This window comes from Rhinolophus sinicus, chromosome 14 (assembly GCF_057876585.1).
Source record: "Rhinolophus sinicus isolate RSI-liver-muscle chromosome 14, RSI-T2T, whole genome shotgun sequence".
Classification (NCBI taxonomy): domain Eukaryota; kingdom Metazoa; phylum Chordata; class Mammalia; order Chiroptera; family Rhinolophidae; genus Rhinolophus; species Rhinolophus sinicus.
Window position 1 is genome coordinate 102,650,514 of NC_142514.1, and position 23,596 is coordinate 102,674,109.

Here is a 23,596-nt window from a genome sequence, read left to right on the forward strand (position 1 = left end):
CAATGTCATATTTGAAACAACAGTTAGATATGTGTACCTTATCGTCAGTTTTCCAAGAAAGTGCTCTAGTATGAATTGCTACAGTGTGAACTGCTTATCCAGTCCCTTAAAAGGAACAGAGTAAAAGGCGTGGGAGAGCCTAGCTGCCATCATTCCGAATTCTGCTGATGTTTAGGCCACAATTTACTGAAAACCTTATGTTCAGATATTAATGATGAACATCAACACTAAAATGTTCAAGAGAAGTCAAATTATCTCAGTTGTCAGAAAAGAAATAGGGGGGATGAGGATGGTATGGAGCACCCACCTCCTTATGCAACACATGGCTACAGGCCATTGGATGCAGCTCACTGGGCTGGACAAGTTTCTGGCACATGAGACACAATTTACAGGTGGCTGGAGCCTACAGACAGGGGAGGGACAGTCAGAAGAATAAGAAACCTCTGGGTCTCCTTGCTTTTTATGCCCATGATTCCACCTACGTAGCAAAAAGATTTTATACCAGAACAAATAAAAGTTCAAACACAGATTCTTGCCGAAAGCACTTGCACTTTCCCAGTTGGGGCTGCCAACAACCCAGTTGATAAGATAATGGTTTCTTCCTGCACTCCATCTGCTATAAACCCGCTCCCTCCTCCCTGACCTCCAACCCTCACCCCCCAGCCCCACATCCTAGTTTTCAAAGAAAAAGAGTCTTACATGTGAAGACCTTCCAGGATATGAAACTTGGGCAGAAGGCAAGAACACTGGGGTACTGATTTGGGCCAATGGAGCAGGGAACAAGGCCCGGATCCGACCAAGTGGCTGTAGGCAGAAACATTGTCAGAGTAAGAAAAGAATCTGAGTAACATACATATAACAAAGGAAGTCATTTAGTTCCCAGTCCAGCAAAGGAAGAAAGCAGACTCGATACCCCTGACTGCAATACCGCTTCCCACCTCAAATTTTCTTAAATCTGCCTCTTCCTCAACATCTCAGCAGGTCTGAATTCTCCCCCAAGCAGCTTCTCTCACCTGAGCACTTGCTGCCGCTCGCTCATGTTCTGCCAGTCGTGCCGCTACCAGCTGGATCAGTTCCTCCATGGTCAGGCCTGCCATGGTGGTACGTGCCGTCTTGATTTGCTGAAGAATGTTGGTCATCTGGGCCCTAAAAAGGAAAGGGAGAGAAAGTTTATGCTATGCTCATGGGGGATATCCATGAAACCTCCCCTATTTTAGCCTATCAACGTTTCTCGGACAAATTTTTTAAAATTAGTTCTTAAAGATACTTACTTATTGCATTGTGGGAACCGAGTCAGCAGCTTTTCCAGGATCTTCTCCAGTTTATCTACTGGTTGGGGCCGGGGAGTTTCAGTAGAAGTCTTAACACCACCCAAGCCTGGGGGAGGCGGGATGGAGGCGGCAGGGGGCATGTGTGGACCATGGGGGCCAACAAGGGAACCCAAGCCAGGGCTATTTCTCCCATGGGAGCCAGGAAGGGGTGGTGAAGGCTGGTTGGGCTGGGAAAGGGCAGGGTTCAGGATTGGGAAAGACAAGGAACGGGGATCTGCACTGGGCATAACCATGGGCATTGTGACCTGCCCAATGGAGAAGGGCATCCGAGGAGCCAGAGAGGGACTGGGTTGAAACACCTGAAGCATGAAGTCTGTCTGTAGAGGGGAGGAGGTGAAAGACAAGAAATAAAGGAAGAAAATGAAAGTTTAAGAAACTGGAGCAGAAATCAATGAGCAACCTTTACACCAAATAACATACATAAGAGTAAAACCAGTATCTTCTTACAAAGGACAAGTAAAAGACTCTGGTCCTGCCACCAACACAGAAAGGTTGACTCCCCAAAACCAGCACTCTTACCTCTGAGGGGGGTGGAGGCAAAGTGGGAGTAGGGATCTGAGGAAGGCTGCTCAGCTTGGCTCCGTTCCTCACTAGCTGGATATGACTATTAAATTGGTCCTAGAAAATAAAGAAAGGAAAGGATTATCCTTTACTGCTGAGCTGAATGAGCCTTTCCAGAAAGAGAGCACCATCCAATGTGAAGAAAACAAAGGGAGTGGTAGAACAGGCCCAAAGTGGCAATGCAAAAGGTCCCTCCCTATTACCAGAAGTGTTTAAATGCAGACTCAGACTCAGTGATCACCCATTAGTACACTTACCCGAACATTCTTTTTCATCATCCGAACTCCATTCAGTCTTGTCTCCCATTCCTGTTTGGAACGAACTGTCTCTAGTGTTGGGGGAGTTGACCTTTCAAGAAACCAAAAGGAATTTACAGAATTAAAGGGAGACTAACTCCTAACTCTGAGATAGCACACAGTAGCTGACTAATGGGCCTGGAGAGTAGAGGGTGAAACGAATGCAAGAGAAGGCCAAAGATCTAGGGCATTTGCCTCACTTTAACTCCAGTATCTTTTAAGCAAAGTATTGGGGAAATAGGACCAACCACAGAGAGAGGGTTCTTGTCTGCCTGATTCCATGGCAAAAGGAGGAGAAATGACTCTATCTCCAAAGATATTTGTTATGCTTTGACAGCCTAAAAGATACTGTTGATACAACTGGAGAGGATACAATAGAAAATATAAAACTATAAAACTGTAGAAAGGAAGAGTTAGAGAATGAGGAAGTTTAGAATAGAGGAAGCAAATTCACTGAACAATTACTACTGCACAGAGACAACCTTGAAATTCCTGTGAAGATAGAATAAGTGCCAGACTAGCTGACTTAGGGTTTCAAACCTAAACAACAACAACAAAACAAAATACAAAACTGCAGGATCATTAAAACTCTAGAATGGGAAGGTACTTACTTGAGGTAAGTAAGGTGCAGTTCTGCCTCTTTTTCTGCTTCTTCTAGCTTCAATACCAGCAACTCTTTCCGACTTTCTAGTGATAAGATCTAAAGAAACCACACACACAGCAACTTTATTAATTTTATATACACAAAGCTACCCCGAGATAGTTAAAACAAATGCTTAGTGGCTATATGGTGTAATACTTATATGGCTTAGTGGTATAATACTATACCAAAAGGACATGCCATCTGGAAGCCCAAAATCAGCTCTTCTCACCTCTGCCTTCCAGGCCCGCTCTGTCTCTTCTATAATGTTCCGATTTATTTCGCCATCCTGATTCTTGAGTCTATCCAATTCCATTTCCCACACCTCTCTGTAAGATAAGAAAGCAAGAACAAGACTAAGGGGGGGAAGACATCAAGGCAAAGTAAAACCCAAAAGTGATCTGCCAGATATGTTATAGGAAGTCTTACTCTAAGTATTAACTATAGATATAGACAGATAATGTTTCAAGTGGTCTATAATTGCATAAAGGCAAGTAAAATTTGAAAGTAAAAATGTTCCCATTTCCACTTGCTAATAAAATGAGGTTCCCCAGAACAGGAAAAAGTGCCCCTAGAACTAAAACCCACTGAAGGCAGAATGTTCTCCTATGTTCGAGGAGGGCTCAAAATCATTATGGCATTCCTCTTATGTCCCAACTTGTCCTTTGGTATGGTACTGAAGAATGCAGGACCAAACACAGGGGCCCATTGAATACTCATCTCTAATTCACTACTAAACACACAGTTACTGGCTTGTTGATTTTCCTATTTTCTTAGCTATAGTAAACATTCTTCAAAAAGAAAAAAATCTTCTCTTCATACTTCAGGACTTCTCATTTCTATCGGTTTCCTCCCTTCTTACACTGCCTTACCAGCCCCAGCCCTCGAGTGTGATATACACACTCTGGAATAGGGTGACCAACTGCCTGGTTTGCCTGGTCCTGAGGGATTTCCCAGGATGTGGACAGTCAGGCACCCTGCTCAGGACTGGAAATACCAATAACGGAATAGGGCCAGCAAAAGAAATTCCTGGTATTACACTTGACTGTCATAAGTTTTATAGCTGAAAGCAACAGGCTTACCCAGATCAGTGGACAGTATAATGTGGAAATGTTTCATTTACTTTCACTGGATTTTAAAGGTGAAAAAGATGAAAAGGTTGGGAAGAGTTATATCTTAAGAAAATGTTCCCAGTTTTCTTCAGTGAGAGAAACAATTTTATTCCTCTTCTGTTTCTTTAGTAGCCTCACATCTTTGAAAGGGAGCAATTCACTTAATAAAGTGTTGCGGTCTCTTCTTTCACTTGACCCAATCCTCTAAACATCCTTGTTCTCTATTTTACAGATAAAGTACAGGTGTGTCTGTGTGTGTGCATCATACACATTCATTCATTGATTCACTAACATTAGTATGACCCCCCTAATGACAAGGTCTACTTATGTGAGAAGTGACTACGTGGGCATTTTCCTCTTTAATCTCCAGTATTGTCCTCTCTAAATTAACTTCCTGCTAGAGGAAAAATTCTCTAATAGTTTTTTAATAAAAGGTGCATAGGTAGCTGTGTTTCTCTACTATAACATATTCTTCAAGTTAAAAAATATATGAGGAGTCAGAATTCTTTTACCATAAGAATATGTGAAATATGTTGTGGGTTCAATGATCCATTTAGTCTACATGTGTGCGTGTGCGTGTGCGTGTGCGCGCGTGTGTGTGTGTGTGTGTGTGTGTGTGTGTGTGTGTGTGTGTGTTTAGTTTCCGGTGTACTAGTCATTCTTTGACAATGGGATAATTGTAGAAAAACATTACAGTTGTCTTCTTTGATCAATGTTATTCTTGAAAATTACAGATGCTCACCGAGTATCTCTAACTTCATTAAACACATTTTTCAACTACATATATACATTTATATTAGAAAAATCCTCTTACCATGCCCATGGGGACATTCCACATATGCACACACACAAAAATATTTTCTGTTGGACATTTGGCCACGTCTACCTCACTGGGATCCAACAAGACAAATGGCACTACTAGCAACCACAACCACAATCACAACTGCTAGCAAACAACTTAAACAGTCATAAAAATGCCCAGTCTTATACGTTAACCAGCCTGAAACATATATATCAGATTTCACTTCACGAAAGGGTACTACTACCTGTGACCCAGGCTAGGACAAAAAAAAAAAATCAGTCTCCTATAGTAGATGGTCAAAAAAATTGTTGGTAGAATAGAAACCACTTTTCACTTTTTTAATGATTGGTCTAATTTCTTTCAAGTCCCATACTTCTGTTATTTTGAATAGCTGGTTCAGGGAATCAATGGTTCAAATGAATAAATCCTACCAGATCATATAAGCCTGACTTCTTGTAGGTCCCAATGATTGCATAATTTTTTAAATTAATTTTGGTTTTGACTATGTAAATACTACAAATTATAAAAAGTTTACAAAATATAAAACATAAAGTATCTTACACAGAGGTCCCAACTCTCCTAATTACTGGTTGTACGCCCTAGACAAGTTATTTCATCTTTCTAGGCCTCAGGTTCTTCATCTGAAAAACGAGCAGTACCTGAAGCACAGGACTCATGAGCGAGTCACTGAGAAAACACACATCAAGAAGTGAATATGGTGCCTAGCACACGAGATGATTCCAACAAGTGTTATTTTCTAAGTATTTTTTTAACTCAGTTTCTCACAATTGCACTACTAACAAAGAATCATTATTATACTTCTCAGTCCTTTAAAATAAATATTTGTGTATTTATGTAAGTATATGTGACATACAAATTCATTACATATGCTTCTCAAAGATTGTAATATTTATCTTATTCTTTCAACCTAATGTATTTTTACATATCATTAAGTATTCTTCAAAAACATGATTTTTAAATAACTGTCAATTGTGTATATATATATATATATATATATATATATATATATATATATATATATATCATTATTTAGGTACTCTTTTATTTTTAATTTCACAATTATAAATAATGATATAATGGGCATCTGTGCATATGTACTACAATAGATTAATCATAAAAGTAATGTATTTAGATTTGAGAGGAAGCTACCTACAGTAGTTAAGAACACAGCCTCTGGAGCCAAATTAAGCTCTGAGTTCAAATCCAGACCCTATTACTATCTATGCAACCTTTGGCAAGTTACTTAACTTTTCTGTGCTTCATTTTCTTAAAGTAAAATGGGGATCATAAAAGAATTTACCTCTCATAGAGCTGTTAGCAGATTAAATGAGTTAAAATATATAAAACACTTAGCACAGTCTCTGGCATATAGTTAAGAGCTTAATAAATATTAGTTATTAGTTATGGATATTAGAATATTTTCCTTCAGAGAAACTAAATTTTTTCCACCACTAGTGGTAGTGGAAATCAGGTGATTTTAAAAGAGAGGAGGAGATATTAAAAGTCTTGTGAAATATCCTCAACAGTCAGAGACACAGCTAAAAATTAAGTCCTTGCCCAAATACCTTCCTTTCATAATATATTACACTCCAGGCAAGGTGAAAGGAAACAAAACAAAAGCTGTTGGGTCAGTTAATATTATAGTGTTATGTGTCCCGAATTTGGGGTAGGTTATGAAATCCTTTTCACTGAAACTGAAGCTAATACAGATCAACATCGAATGAATGAGATCAGACATAAAGCAGAAATAATTTATCCTGGGACGAACAGCAAAATTAGTTTATGAGGCTAGAATTCTTCCTTTATTCAATTTAATTCAACAACTTTATTGAGCAGCCTAGTCCTAGGCATTCTGCTAAAATTTGGGGATATGAAGATGCCCAGTTCCTGCCCCCAAGAAGCTCACAATCCAGTGGTTTTCCAGGAGAATAAAAGAAACAAGAAATTCTGGGCAGAACAAACAGCATGTGCAAAGGCCAGAGTAAGAATGCACAAGCTAAGGAAGTGGTCCAGGTGGTGCAGCAGGCAGTGACATACAAGTCGAATACGAGGGAATATACTAGTAGTCTGGGCTGGGGACACAGATGGCAGTGTCACTAACATAAAGATAGTAGTGGAAACCCTAGGTGTGGAACAAATAATCTAGAACAGCAGTTTGCACAACATGGTTCACAGTCCCCAAAACCCTTGGAGGGCCTGGTCTATGAAAGCAAAAACTAACTTCACTAAACAAAAATAATAACACTAGGGCTGGCCTCGTGGCTCAGGCGGTTAGAGCTCCATGCTCCTAACTCCGAAGGCTTCCGGTTCGATTCCCACATGGGCCAGTGGGCTCTCAACCACAACGTTGCCAGTTCAATCCCTCGAGTCCCTCAAGGGATGGTGGGCTCCGCACCCTGCAACTAAGATTGAACACAGCACCTTGAGCTGAGCTGCTGCTGAGCTCCCAGATGGCTCAGTTGGTTGGAGCGCGTCCTCTCAACCAAAAGGTTGCCGGTTCGACTCCCAGCAACGGCGACTGGACCTGGAGCTGAGCTGGCGCAGCTCCACAACTAAGATTGAAAGGACAACAACTTGACTTGGGAGAAAAAAAAAAAAGTCCTAGAAGTACACACTGTTCCCCAATAAAGTCCTGTTCCCCTTCCCCAATAAAAAATAAATAAATAAATAAATAAATAATCTTTAAAAAATAAAAGATAAATAAAGTCAATGGGAAAAGAATGATTTATTTAAAAAATAATAATAACACTAAAATTATTTGCTTTTTTTCACTCTCATTCCTTCATGAGTCTACAATGGAGTTTTCCTGTGACCACACGACAAGTGATAATATCATGACTTTGACGGCTAATGGAATATATGCTTCTGTATTCTTTTGTTTTCCAGCATTTTCTAAGGTAGTAGTTTTAAGATATAATCTAATCTCTCAAATTTTTTCCTTCTCAGTAGTTCTGTTGTGCTCACTAGCTACTTTAGTAATACTTGCAGTAATCTCTATAATTTCATTATTGTACAATAAATCATTACTGTAAAATTTCAAAGTTCTCCACGCATCTAAGTTGAAAGAAGTACTTTTCATTACTTTGCAATATTTTTTAATTTTTTAAAAACCTTTCTCAATTTTTAAGTTCTATTTAAAATACATTATTTTTAGTATTTTTTTCTAAAATAAAAGAAAATTTACTTGTAATTTCTCTCTTACATTTAAAAATGAATCACTGGCTCAAAAAGGGAGATTAGAAGACTCACTTTCTCAACCCACAGCTCCAATGTATATATCTAAAGATACTAAAAAGATGCAACTGGCCTAGAGTTATCTGACTCATGGAAAGAATGAATCTGGGCAAAATTGTAAATAAGAAACCAAAGTATGACAAAAGCCATCTGCCTCTTGGCTTTATAGATCTTAATAATTTACCTTACTGTACCTGAAGCAACAGAACGTTTTCTAATTATATTGTGCCAATTAAGTTATAGTGACATTTTGAGACCAATCATTCAGAATTTAAACAAAAAGGAATTGAGTAGTTTAAATGCAGATGTTATGAATTCTTCAAAATTTTACAAATTGTTAAAGCCTTTCAAACTAAAGAAGAAAAAGCCATGGAAGCATCTTACCCGGGTAAGTTACTGTACTGTATTAACTGGAGAAGCACAACTTTGTACAGCTGACATTGCTACATGCCTGCTGGATGAAAAGTCAGTAAAATAAATCATGGCACTGTCACTCTTCAATGATACAGTAATTCATTAAATTAAAGATTTTGGGGGGCTGGCCCGGTGGCTCAGGCGGTTGGAGCTCTGCGCTCCTAACGCGGAAGGCTGCCATTGCTGGTTCAACTCCTCGAGTCCCCCAAGGGATGGTGGGCTCTGCCCCCTGCAACTAAGATTGAACACGGCACCTTGAGGTGAGCTGCCTCAGTTGGCTGGAGTGCGTCCTCTCAACCACAAGGTTGCCATTTCGACTCCGGCAAGGGATGGTGGGCTGTGCCCCCTGCAACTAGCAACGGCAACTGGACCTGGAGCTGAGCTGCACCCTCCACAACTAAGATTGAAAGGACAACAACTTGACTTGGAAAAAACATCCTGGAAGTACACACTGTTCCCCAATAAAGTCCTGTTCCCCTTCCCCAATAAAATCTTTAAAAAAAAAAAAAAAAGATTTTGCTGCAAATTTGAAGACTTAGGGTTTCATCTGTGGAACTATAATTTTGCTTTACAAATAAACAAATCTATAGATGTGGCTAGACTTGCTATTTTGTTTATATTCGTCTAGTATTAGCACCAACTAATCACCAAAGATAATGTTGTGTGTGAATTCTTTGCAACAAACACAAGTTATGCTCATATAATCCAAGGTAAATAACTTTTTAGAATTTCCTGACTTATCCAAGAACAACTCTGTTGACACAGAGTACACTTACAGTATAAAAACTATAGTGGATAAAAATATTGGCACCGTACACAAATCAAGAAGTGGCATCAAATTATACTATTGGCCATTGTATTCTATAGTGTCACACACTTGTAGTTGGGGGGGGGGGGCAAGGATACCTGTGATAAAACCATAAAAAACAATTTTATGAAATCTCGACTCTTAAATACACATCTTTTTAGTATTCTGATTGCTGAACTGCTAGATGCCAAAATACAATGGTTGTCTCAAGGAAAAACACTTGTGAGATCATTTGAACTGCGAGCTAAAACTAAACCTCTTTTTTCATGAGACACCATTTTTACTTCAAAGAACAACTGATCGACAAACTATGGTTATTTCTTGAAAATGAAGGAAGAACTCTTATTTCAAAGGAAACAACTAACAGTATTGCCAACAATAAAATTCATGCTTCCAAGTGAAAATTATAATTTTGTACCAGCCATTGGGAGCTTCCCACTACTTATAAAAAAAGTCTATTCTGATGAGATCAACAGTGATATAAAATACTGTGACTCTTTAAATATTGCATAATAAAATGTGTCAACACTAGGAAGATCTAAATAACTCTGAGCCAATATTTTCCAAATCATCAATGCATTGGGATACTAAATCAACACTGAGACCCATCTGGAACTACAGAATTAGTATAAAGATTATTTTAAACTGAAGACATTTGAAGGTCAACAGATGCAGAATAAAGTCTTCTATGAGTTTCCCTTATCTAATTTAAAGCAGCAACTTCTAGAAAATAAAGCTGTTATAAATTCCTCTTCAAGGCAGTTCTACTCTGAGGAGAGAGAAAGTGAATAAGAACTATACTCCAAATCCCTTCTCCAGGGGAGTTTTATGGCCCTGAAAAAGACAGAAAAACCACTCATATGTGTATAGACAAATATTATCACAAACTTTCTATCTCATTTGTTCTCCTGAAAACGCATTTATCTTTCCAAAAACTCCCATAAGTGCCCTTTCTCACCCTCCTAAAAAGTCATTTGTTTTCCTGTTAAGTGCCTTTCTCACCTCTCCCCTTCACCTATTAAGATGGTATATAAGCCCCAAATTCTAACCACCTCTTTGAGTTACCTATTACTGAGTTCTCCCACATGTATCACATTGCACATGTAAACGCTGTTTTTTTTCTCCTGCTAATCTGTCTTTGTCAGTTTAATTCACAGACCTCAGATGTTGAATGAACTAGGGTAGAGGTGAAAATTTTTCCTCCCCTACACAATATAGTTAAAAGATCCATCAAAGGGCAAGGCAAGCCAAACGGATTTTAATGTAACTGCAAAAAGTTCATTGATGTGGTTTCAGATTCTACAATGCAACTAACCTATAAGAAACTATAACCTCTCAAGTTTTGGCATACTATCAAAGAATACCCACAATTATCTAAAAAGGCTATTAAAATACTCTTTACTTTTCCAACTACAGATCTGTGTTTATCACCAGATTTTCTTCATATACTTTAACCAAACAACATACTGCAATAGATTAAATGCAGAAGTAGATAGAAGAATTAAGTTTCTTCCATTAAACACACTTACAAAAATGTAAACAACGCCATACCTCTAATTAAATTGATTTTTGATTTGGGTTAAACAAAGAATTTTTGGGACACAAAATATGTGAACCACAAAAGAGCGGTAAACTGGACTTTATCAAAATTTAAACTTTTGCATTTCAAAAGACACTATTATAAAGTGAAAAGGCAAGTTACAGACTGGGAGAAAATATTGGCAAAATGCCTATCTGATAAAAGGATTATTGAGTGATAAAATACTCAATTAAAAAAAACATGCTTTTTAAAAGAAAAATGTATAACAGAATATATAACAGAATCCAGAGTCTCTACAATGCATTATTCACAATATTCAGGATCTAATCCCAAATTACCAACATAAGAAGAAACAGGAAACATGATTCATAGTCAAGAACAGAAATTGGCAAACTATAGCCTGTGGGTCAGGCTGCCACCATTTTTGTAAGTAAAGTTTTTCAGGAACACAGCCATAGTCATTTTGTTTACATAGTGTCTATGGCTTCTTTCAGGCTACAACAGAGTTGAATGGTTGTGAAAGAGACCGTATGGTATGCAGACCTAAAATATTTACCACCGTGTTTCCCTGAAAATAAGACCTAGCTAGACAATCAGCTCTAATGTGTCTTTTGGAGCAAAAATTAATATAAGACCCAGTCTTATATTATATAAGACCCAGTATTATATTATATTGTATTGTATTATATTATACTATACCCGGTATTATGTATTATATCATATCGTATCATACGCGGTCTTATATTAAAATAAGATCGTGTTTTATATTAACGTTTGCTCCAAAAGACGCAGTAGAGCTGATTGTCCAGCTAGGTCTTATTTTGGGGGAAACACAGTGTACAATAGTCAATTCCTTCTTTCCACCCTAAGCCACTGGCACCACTGATCTGCTTTCTCTCACTATAATTTTGTATCTTCTAGAAATTTATTTGAATAAAATCAGACAGTGCATAGTTTTTATTCTGGTTTCTTGTTTAAGATAATGCTTTTGATTCCAACTCCTGGTCAAGAAAAAAGGCAATCAATGGAAAAGGACTCCAAGGTGACCAAGATATTAGAATTACAAACAAGGATTTTAAAGCATCTATTTTAACTATGGAAAAAATATAAAGGAAAATATACTTACAAGCTTTTAACAAATAAGAACTCTCAGCAGAGAAATTGAAACTATAAAAAAATAATTATATTGAAATGACAGAACTGAAACATACTAGAAATACGCATTTCACTGCATGAGCTTAACAACAAAATGGAAATGTTATAAGAAAGAGTAAGTGAAATCAAAGGTGCATCCGTAGAAATTATCCAATATGAGAAACCGAGTAAAAATGATTGGAAATAAACGAACTGAGCCTCCACAAGCTGTAGAACTGTACCGACAGGTCTAACATATGCAAAAGTGGAGTCCCAGAAGAAAAGGAGTCATTGGGCTGGAAAAGATATTTGAAAATCATGTCAGAAAACTTCACAAATTTGGTGAAAGACACTACTTTGCAGATTAATAAACTCAGAAAATCCTAAACAGGAAAAGTACAAAGAAAACCACACATAGGCATATCAAAGTCAAACTGCTAAAAAACAAAGGTAGAGACAAAATCTTGAAAGAAGCCATAGATAAAAATGACACAAAACACAGAAACAACAATATGAACTGTCACTGACTTCTTTCTCATCAGAAACAACAGGAACCAGTTTATATTAGAACAACGTCTTCAAATGAGTAAACAAATTGTGGTATATTCACACAATGGACTACTTCTCAGCATTAAAAAGGAATGAACACCTGTGTCTATTAAAGAAATTGAATCAAAAATGAACAACCTTCCAAAACAGAAAGCACCAGGCCCAGGTTAATTGATAAATTCTACCAAATATTTGAGGAAGAACGTATACCAATTCTCTACAATCATTTTCAGAAGACAGAACACAGGAACACTTCCTAGCTCATTCTTTGAGGCCAACATTACCCTGATACCAAAACTAGACACAGACATTAGAAGAAAAGAAAACCACAGACTAATAGCTCTCATGAACATAGATGCAAAAATCCATAACAAAATATTAACAAATCAGATCCAGAAAAGTATAAAAAGAATTCACACCAAAACCAAGTGGGATTTATCCCAGGTATTCAAGGCTAGAAAATCAATTAACGTAATCCATCATATTAAAAGACTGAAAACAAAAAATCACAGACCGTATCAATAGATGCAGAAAAAACATTTGACAAAACCCAACACCTAGTCATAATAAAAACTCTCAGTAAACTAGGAACAGAAAGGGACCGTCTCAACTTAATAAAGACTATCTACAAACAACCTATAGCTAACATATTTAATAGTGAGAAAATGGAAGCTTTCCCACTAAAACCAGGTACAAGGCAAGGCTCCCTGTGCTCACCACTCCTTTTCAACATCATATTTCAAGTTCTTGCTAATGCAACAAAGCTAGGAAAAAACGGTGTACAGACTGGAAAGGAAGACATAAAACTATCTTTGCTTGCAGACGACATGATAGTTTATGTAGAAAATTGGAAAGAATCGACAAAAAAAAAAAAAAAAGCAAAACAACCTCTTTGAACTAATAAGAGATTATAAAATGGAAATGGAACTACCTTATGACCCAGCAATTCCACTCTTAGGTATCTATCTATCCAGAGAAATCCAAAACGCTAATTCGAAAAAATATATGCACCCCTATGTTTATTGCAGCACTATTCACAATAGCCAAGACATGGAAACAACCAAAATGCTCATCGGTAGACGACTGGATTAAGAAACTGTGGTACATTAATACAATGGAGTATCACTTGGCCATAAAGAAGAATGAAATCTTACCATTTGCAACGATATGGATGGACCTAGAGGACATTATGCTAAGTGAAATAACTCAGACAGAGAAAGACAAATACCATATGATCTCACTTATATATAGAATCTAAAGAATAGAATAAATGAGCAAACTAATCAGAAACAGTCCCGGGATATAGAGAAAAAACTGAGGGTTGCTAGATGGGAGGGGGGTGGGGATGAGGGAGAAGGTGACGGGATTAGAAAGCACAAATTGGTAACCGTAACACTGCCATGGGGATACGAAAGACAGTTTGGGGAATATAATCAATCATGTCGTAAAGATTTTGTAGGGTATCTGATGGACACTTGTCTTATTAGGGAGACCACTTCATGGACAGTGTAGATGCCTGACCACTGCAGTGTACACCTAAAGCTGAATAATAATGAATGTCATCTATAATTTAATATAGATAGATGATAGATAGATAGATAGATAGATAGATAGATAGATAGATAGATAGATAGTTACAGGATATTGAGTACAGCATAGGGAATAGAGTCAATGGAATTGTAACAGCTATAAACGATGTCAGAGGGGTAGTAGATTGGGGGAGGGCGGTATCACTTTGTGAAGGCTGTAAATGTCTAACTAGTACATTGTTTTGTACACCTGAAACTAATTTTTAAAAAAATACTGTATTGTATAAAAAAAAATTCACAAACAGGTATAAAGTTTAGACTCAAACACAAAGACAAGAAGAAAGGATGGATGTGTCTGCTGATAAGAAACTAAAGGAAGTTTTACCTGATGGCCTCTAGTTTTTCAGTGAAATAAAAAGCAAGCTCATCTGCTAAGACTAAGGAGAAAAATGGTAGAGACATGAAGTTTAGAAAGAGAGGTAAAAGTCTAGAAGAGGCCTCAGAAGAAGAGCGAGCTCTGAATATCCAAGTAATGTTGGAAGTCATAAATGTATTCTGGCCCCGAGATACACAGTTGTATGATTCTCTCCAGAAGCACTCAGCAGCCCAGGTGTGAGAACAGAGAGAGGTCAGGTGGCTGACGGACCCAGGACAAGAGTACTACAGAAAAATGGAAGGAAAGGAACAAGTCTCATAGAATTGATAGTAATGGTAAAGGAGTATTAAAGGCTGGCTAGGGGGGGGAAAATGCTTCCAGGGATCTGACAAGACTAGTGGAAAATGGAGTGAGATCCTTGAACAAGAAAGAGGACTTGATGTGATCAAAATATGGGATATTGCAACAGCCTGACTCACTGCTATTGTACCTAAGAAACACTCAGCTAGATTTACTGATTGCTAGACAAGCTATTAAGACTTCAAAGCATACCAATTAGATAAACTAACATTTGGTGAGAAATTTCCAAAATGAATCCTTATGCACCATGTCAATTTCAATTTAGCATAGATTCTTGTATCACACCCAAAGCAATGCATCCAACAGTAATCCCCTTAATCTGCTACGTATCTATCAGTCCATCATATAAGTTCATCAGGCAAGCTCAGAGCATTAAAAAAAGAAAGAATCATGCTTGACATTGCTGTTTTTCTGCCACTTGTTCTAAGCTAGTACTTCTATGAATCAATTGATGATGTCCTTTAAAGCATAAGCTCACCATCTTTTATTCTGGAAGAGCCCTACCTACTTGTTGCCATTCTCAATGAGTCACTGTTAAAGGGAGGAAGCTGAAAAGAAGTTCTGCCCTGGCAGGGAACTAGCATGAAAGCCTCACCTTTCTAACACCAGCGATAATCTTGAAGGATGCAAGCTGGGGACTAGAAAGTGTCCCCACAAAAGCAAGACAACATCCATGACAAAGGAGCCAAGTGTCCAGGGGGGAAAAAAATCAAATACATGACTAACCTGAATATTTTATTTTTATTTTTTGGTCAATTCAGGGTGTTTTCTTTAAAAATTTCATTACATTAAAACACAGAGTAACTACCTCCAAATAGCACAAAGAACTCAGCAGAATTCTATTAAGTAAATTCATCTTTTTATAACATCATTATGAAATTCTCTTAATTTCCTATCCAGTGATTCAACAAATATTTGTCAAATAATTGTCAAATATACAGCACTGAACTAAGTGTTGTAAAATAATTTTTAAAAAAATTTTAAATAGATATGAGAGAGAGAAGAGCTTAGCCTTTACAATATAAATGACCAGTGAAGACATATACAGGTGGGAAAAAATGTAGAGTATATATAAAAATAAGCGCTAAAAGGGCAGAGAGCTATACAGGTGTTCTGAGGAGAAATTAGTTCAAGAAGAAATGTGAGGAAGGTTTCACAAATGAGGTAGAATTTAAGTTGAAACTTGTAACATGAGTAAAATGGATAATACATCTTATAAAAGAACCCCATTTTCCAAAAGAACTCCAGTTTTCCAAGCCAAAAATATGGGAGTTACTCTAACTTTTCCCTGTCCTACCTACCATTGCTACTCTTATTATCTTACAAACATGTTCACTTCTCGCCTCCCCAGACACCGTGTTTCCTCCAAAATAAGACCCAGCCGGACAATCAGCTCTAATGTGTCTTTTGGAGCAAAAATTAATATAAGACCCGGTAGTCTATTATATTATATTATATTATATTATATTATATTATATTATATTATATCCGGTTTTATAATAAAATAAGACCAGGTCTTATATTAATTTTTGCTCCAAAAGGCGCATTAGAGCTGATTGTCCGGCTAGGTCTTATTTTCGGGGAAACATGGTACCACTTTAGTTTTGGCCACCATTATTCTAACCCCGGCCCTGACAGAAGTCTTCTAAAGAGTCCTCTACACTACTCCAATCCATTTTCCAATTGCCAAAATCATTGATCCGAAATGCAAATTTCGTCCTTTGTTACCCATCCTCCCTTAAAATCCTTCAGCATCTCTCACTGTCAGGGAAAAAACCCAAACTCCTTAACACAGTATGTGAGCCTTTCGTGATCTGGCTTCTGACTACTGCGCTAGCCTCATTGCTCTCCCTCAGCTGCTAGCTTCCCTGTGGGCCCTCTGCCTGCAATCTTTCTTCCAATTCTTTGCCAGACTAATTCCTCCCTATACCTACTCCCACCACTGCAACTTTTTCTTTGAAAGTTTCAAACCAAAAGAAAAGTGAATAGAATAGCACAATGAACATATGCCCTTCATCTAGGTTCTCCAGTTATCCCACTCTTTTTGCCACATTTACTTTAGCTCTCTCTCTGAACCACCTGAAAATTACAGACATCATGAAACTTAATCCCTAAAACTCCAGGAAGTATCTCTTAAAAACAAGAACACATTACCATAATCACAGACAAAATATTTAACTGATGATATTACCTAACATGTAGTCTATATTCAGAATTTCCCAATTATTCTAAAATGTCCTTTATGGTTTGTTTACTTAACCCAGGATCAAACCAGGAAGGATACATTGCACTTGGCGGTCAAGTTCCCCCTTGTCTTTTAGGACTCACCTTTGGAACTGTTTCCTCGGGGAAGCCCTCTATGACCACCCACCCCAGTCTGTGTTACAGGTTTCTTCTAAATGTGTTCATATCGTCACTGTCATGGTATCATTATGCTATTTTGTAATTATCTGTTTATTTACCTATCTCCTCTAATAAGCAATAAGCTCCTTGAGGGCTTTTTATTACACTCTCTAGACACATATTGTCTGGTTCATAGTACATATTCAATAAAGGCTGAATGAATGAATGAGCTATGAACAGTAAATATGACTGTTATTGTGTCTCCCCTCCCCCCCAAATTCATATGTTGAAGCCCTGACCCCCAATGTGACTGTATTTGCAAACAGGGCCTTGAAGGAGGTAGTTAAAGTTAAATGACGTCATTAGGATGGGGCTCTGATCCAGTAGCACTGGTATCCTTACAGGAAGAAGAGAGATAGTAGGAGTGTGCATGTAGAGAAAAGGCCATGTTAGGGCACTCCAAGAGGGAAGTTGTGTCTATAAACCCGGAAGAGCGGTGTCACCAGAAACAACCCTGCCAGCATCTGTTCTTGGATGTCAAGCCTTTGAAACTGTGAGGAAATAAATTTCTGTTGTGTAAGCCGCCCAGTACTCTCTGTTATGGCAGCCTGAGCAGACTAACACAATGACCAAAATCTCTGTGCCCACAGTTCCTATGGGTAACGGTATGCTAAACAAAACCTATACCAATGCCAGAACAAAGATACACACAGAAGACTTCTTCCCCTACCACATTTAACAGAACGAAGGACAGAAAGCATCATTCTGACACTCATGACATACATAAAAAAACCCAACTGGATCTTCAAGACTTACAAGCTGCAAATTGTTCGTATCCAATCAGATGGTAAAGAAGATAAGAGATATGTAGAGTGTACAATACGCACATCCAGAGGCAATCTTTCATGGAGCTTAGAACAAAATTACAGACTCACCTTCCGAACTTCTGCTCTTTAAGATACCTGCTGCTAAGTTGTTTACATGTACCTGTCTATGCTTCATCTTCCCCACACAGACTGTGAAGATGATAGCAGAGGCCATGCTATTGGGTGGCAGTAGTGTTAGCTGTCTTAATGAATAACAAAGCCTACTATATAGTGTTTTGCTCCTAGTACCCTCTTTATAAATGCTAGCATGTGGATCATGAGGAACGGCTGAACTGTTAGCACTAGATTCTCAAAAGAACAACTGATTGGTCTGTAGGCAGGCCATCTCTCATTCTTTCTCAAGTTGCCCTTCCACAGTTCTCCCCTTTCATACTTGGAAAATGATTCAGCAAATATCTTGTTACTTTTTTTCACTTAGCTCTCTGACACATTAGCAAGCCAAGATTTTCTTGATAAATAAAAAGGTGCTTTAGTAGAATTTAAATTGAATCATCACAGTATTCATAGTTATTTTGATTTCCAAACTGCTCAGATTAAGAAACTTGGAAACTGAAAAATATGTTTGATTTCTATGCCCACCTTGCTCTTGCTACAGTATCCAGAAGAGGACACAGATCCACTAAATAATTCTTTCCAAACAGCTTACGATGTTACTGTTTGAAACCTGCTTTTGGTACTTAATAGCATAATTATAATAAAAGTATTCTAATAGCCTGAACTTTAAAAAAAAATCAGGTTATAAAGCAAGGAAAATAGGTGTTAGATGCATATCAAAATCTTGATCAAACTTGGGACTTGCTAATATTTCAAAGTATTAATGACTCTGTGAAATTTCCTTCATTAAATTTAACATAGGGTGCTAAAAAGCTAAAATCACTGGAGGACTTCTATTTGTGTGCTGTTTTACAAATAAAAATTAGACTGAAAGTAGCTAGAAACACAAACAGGACTTACGCACATACACATACACATAGGGTTCTTATTCTCAACAGCATCATTTACCTTCTGCCTTTCTCACAAAGTTTCTCAATTTCAGCTTTCAGATCCTGCTCCTTCTGCAAAAACTCCTTCTTTTCTTTCTCTATCTTCTTCTTTGTTTCTTCTCGTTTTATTGTTACATCCTGGATAGCCTTCAATATCTCCTGTGTCCCACACAATTACAGTTACACACAAATAAAAAAGGAAATAAATTAGTTCTTTTGGTCTGAAGGTTATTTTCAACTATCACAAATTAACATACTGAATTTAGTAAATTCAAATTGAATTGAAAGAATCTGGTTGATGAGTAGCTCCAAAAGCTAGTATTTAGACATAAGGAAGAAACGTATAATAAAGCAGATTTCAATTCAACGGGAGAAAGAATTTCTAATAATCACAACTGTTCAAAAATGGAATTTACTGCCTGTGAAGCAATAAGCTCTCCATTACTGGTGTTCAAATAAAGGCTAAATGAACACCTGTGAAGAATGCTGAGGAAGGCATTCTTGCACAGGGTGGGAGTTTGTTACTTCCAACAAATATGGTCTTGCTTTGTTTTGTTATGGTTCTGCTTTATTATGAGGTTATTTTTTGTGTTTTTTTTTTTATTATTTAACTATATCTATTTCATAATAGAAGTCAAATAATAAAAAAGTGATAAAGTTAAGTCACTTCCTAATTCACACCAATTCCACCCATAAAGTAATCCACGTGTTAACTATTTTGTACTTGCACATCTTTTTCCATTCTCAAACAAATACATGTATACTTATGTATTTCATTGCTTTTTTGTCTTTTTTAAATGAGATCATTATATATACATTCTTCTCTATCCTGCTTTTTTCACTTGACATGAGCATATTGTCAGTAAGTATAGATCTAACTCAAAAATAGCTGCACAACATGACATGTATATATCCAATTTATCCAACCATTCTGTTAAGAGCCCATTAGGTTGATTCCAGTTTTTTTTGTAACTATAAATACTGTAATAAACACTCTAGATGTCTATACTTTCATGCAAAAACTTATTTCTGTAGAATAGACTCTTAATAATGAGACTGCTAGATCACAGTATATATACATTTTAAATTTTAACTGACAATTCCTAATAACTTTTCTAAAAAGGTCATAACAATTCAAACTCCTACCAATGTCTGAAAAGAGCAAATTTTTTCCTCACCCTTAACAACTTATTTCATTTTTGCCACTTTTCTGGAGGACAGGGAGGAATGGCATCTAATAATTATAATGAGCCTTTCCCGAACTTTCATTCTTTACTGTTTTCACTGTCTCCTCCAACTAGAATAACATTCAATGAAAGCACAGATTATGTTTCGTTTACCACTAAATCTTCAGAAATTATATTAGGAACTCAAAAAATATTTTTTGAATGAATACTCGTGAGGCTGAGCTTCTTTTCATATATTTATTACCCATTTGCTTTTCCTCGTCTGTGAATTACTGTTTATAACTGTTGTATACAAAATAATAGTCCTCTCACCCACCAAATATGTCCATATTCTAATCCCTGGAACCTGTGAATATGTCACCTTCCACAGGAAAAGAGACTTTGCACATGTGATCAAGGTAAGGCTCTTGAGCTGGGAAGATAATTCTGGATTATCTGGGTGGGACCAAGCTAATCACAACATGGGTCTTTAAAAATGGAGAACCTATCCCACTGTGATCAGAGGAAGACATAATTAGGGAAGAATGGTCAGAGATGCCATGTTGCTGACTTTGAAGATGGAGAAGGGGGCCACCAAGTCAAGGAATGCATGCAAGCAGCCTCTAGAAGCTGGAAATGCAGAGATTCTCCCCTAGAGCCCACAGAAAGGAATACAACCCTGCCAATACCTTGATTTTCACCCAGTGACACTCATGCTGGACTTCTGATCTACAAAACTGTAAGATAATAAATTTGAGTTGTTGTTTTTTGTTTTGTTTTGTTTTGTTTTTACTTAAAACACAGTTTTTTAATTTATTTTTCAAAACGTGTGTTAAGCCACTAAATTCATGGTAATTTGTTACAGCAGCAAGAGGGAACTAATATACAATAATCTTTCCTGGTTTTTCTCTAGATTAACTTTTACCATGAATTTACAGGAATCTTGGAATGCCATGAATACTAAACCCTACCTCAGATGCATTACAAGTATTTCCTCTCCGTCTAACATTGATCTTTTAGACTGTTTTTTTCATCATTTGCCTTATCAAAAGTTTTTAATTATATGTAATTAAATTGATTAAATTTCTTATTATAGCTTCTGGGTTTCCTCCCTAGCTTAGAATGATCTCTTGCAACTTGAGGCTTTATAAATATTCTCCTAGTTTAAAATACTTTGCAGTTTTATATGTAGATTTTTAATCTACCTAGGATTATATTTTTAATATAATGTGATATAAGAGCCTAATCATATGATTTCCTAGACAATTATATCAACAAACTATATTAAATAATCCTTTTCTCTCTGAAATAAAATAGAAGTGACAGTTTGAACAAGATGCTCTCAGAGATTCTTTTTATCCTTAAAATTCTACTATAACCATTAAAAACTTAAATACTGCTTTTCAATTTCTATTAATTTGGAAACAAAATTGAAGTTTGATTAGGGATTGTAGCTTTACTTATTGACAATTTTAACATAAGCAGAATACCTGGTGATTCTTCATTTCTTCTTCTCTCCTTTGCTGAAGTTGCTTCAATTGCACTTGGAGCTGATTCTCCACTTGTCTCTGCTTGTCCAGGACCTCCTGGTAACGTTCCTTCAACAGGGTTCTCTCTGTCATCATTTTATCCTGTTGGTAACAACAGAACAAAAGTGTAATTCTCCAGTTTAATGGCAAGAAACATTCACCAAGTGTCTGTGCAAGGCACTGTACAGAGAGCTCTCTATGGCTGCAATGTCCAATTCTGTAGCTACTAGCCACATGTGGCTATGTAGGTTTAAACTAATTAAAATAAGGAAATTAAAAAACCCAGCCCCTCAGTCACCTAGCCACATTCCAAGTGCTCAGTAGCTACCTGACACTAGTGGCTGCCATATTGGACAGCGCAGACATGGAACACTTCCATCATTACAGGAAGTTCTATTGTACAATACTGCTCTAAGGTGGGGGTTGGCAACCTATGGACTGTTGGCCAATTCCAGCCATCGCCTGTTTTTATAAATAAAAATTCTGCAGGAACACAGCCATAACCAATGGCTTACAGGTGGCTTTCACACTATAATGGCAGAGTCCACAGAGCCCACAAAGCCTAAGATATTTATTATCTGACCTGTAAGAAAAAAATTTTGCCAATCTCTGCTCTAGGAAATAAGAGGAAGGAGGTATTTTATCATCCATTAAGAGAAAGAAGAATGGGCAAAAGCAAAGAACAGATTATCTACCAAAATGCATCCAGAAATAGGATTTTTTATTGGTCATTAGCTCTGAAAACTGACAGATCCACAAAGAGGTCTGGAAAACTTGTGATTCAGATTGGGCAAATCGGCAAGCTCTCTCTCATAAAAAGTAGGGAGTAGAAGTAAGGACCACAGTTTAGCTCTGCCTCTCTCATTTCAGTAAATCGAGCAAAGCAATAGTTACCTTTCAAAGGGACACTAAAACTTAAAGAGGGTCGATTTAAAACACATTTGGTATAAAGTAGTCCATGTAAAATTTAAACTGAGAACATTAAAGTGAATGTGTTTATTAAAAGACAACTATTTTCAAAGAAAAGAAGGTTTAGATGTGAATGTGGAAAAACTTATCAAATGATAATTTTTCAAAAAACTCTCAAGGTGGGACTTTAGCTTTGGGTTAAGTTAGTCCTTAATGCATGTACTGAAATGTGATTATGGCTCCCCAAACAGATGACTTCTCAGTATTACATCTTTTCAGGAATCATGAAACTGGGGTCTATGAACTGGCCTCAGAGATCTTCAAACGCTCTAAAATTAGGGTGTGTGGGTGGGTGTGTATGTGTGTGTGTAAGTTTTTTGAGATGAGAATTCAAAGTTTTCAAAAGATTCTGAAAGAGGACCTTAACCCAAGAAAAGTTAAAGAAAGGTTAAGAACCAATAAATGAAATTAATAGATTAGAGATTCTTTTCTTTTTTAACCATAGTTCTTTCCCTTTACTTTCTTATGGTACCTTCTCTGCTCATGATGCATCGTTAGACAAAAACAGGATGGGGGAAAAAAACACTAGTTTCATGAAAAGAAGCCTTAAGGTACATACTACTAGTACAAAGAGATGATTTAAAGGCAAAAAGTAAATTACCTTATTCAGTTCATCTCATCTTAACAAGCCAAAGCATTGTTACATTGTTTTATCAGTGTCTAATTTCCAAGAACAAGGAGTCACAATTTGACATGCAGGCAATGGGCAATTACCGCAAATGCATGAAAAGGGTGGCAAACAAAATAGAAACCAAGTTGCTTGTACTGCCACTAAGCTTAACGCCCGCTTAGTTCCACTGCCTTTTTAAAAGATTGTGGGCCACAACACCACTCAAAAGAATACAGCCAAACAAAAAACAACCCTCGGTCTCTTTTGACCCAATCACTTACCAGTTTCCATCCTGCTTCAGACTGATACTAAACTGAAGTTATAACTTCTTAATTGGCCCCTTCGATTGCTAGTCATCTGAACCCCACCTTATAACTACGGGGACAAAAATAGTCTATGTAA

General features: G+C 37.1%; 1 protein-coding gene across 6 annotated transcripts in view; it reads right to left on the reverse strand.

Annotated features, from left to right (window-relative positions):
* RNF214 (ring finger protein 214) overlaps positions 1-23,596 on the reverse strand; it is a 44,700-nt gene that overhangs the window by 14,618 nt on the left and 6,486 nt on the right. For 4 of the 6 annotated variants that reach the window (XM_074335433.2, XM_074335435.2, XM_074335431.2 and 1 more), the window contains exons 5-15: positions 21,577-21,717; positions 20,776-20,823; positions 18,940-19,079; positions 3,061-3,157; positions 2,800-2,888; positions 2,150-2,240; positions 1,851-1,949; positions 1,272-1,648; positions 1,014-1,146; positions 700-804; positions 308-403 (exon numbers count right to left, since the gene is read on the reverse strand). In XM_074335433.2, coding sequence (XP_074191534.2) covers positions 308-403; positions 700-804; positions 1,014-1,146; positions 1,272-1,648; positions 1,851-1,949; positions 2,150-2,240; positions 2,800-2,888; positions 3,061-3,157; positions 18,940-19,079; positions 20,776-20,823; positions 21,577-21,717 — 1,416 coding nt within the window. The remainder of the gene's footprint in view (positions 1-307; positions 404-699; positions 805-1,013; positions 1,147-1,271; positions 1,649-1,850; positions 1,950-2,149; positions 2,241-2,799; positions 2,889-3,060; positions 3,158-18,939; positions 19,080-20,775; positions 20,824-21,576; positions 21,718-23,596) is intronic. The other 2 variants (XM_074335436.2, XM_074335434.2) reach the window with 1 other exon arrangement.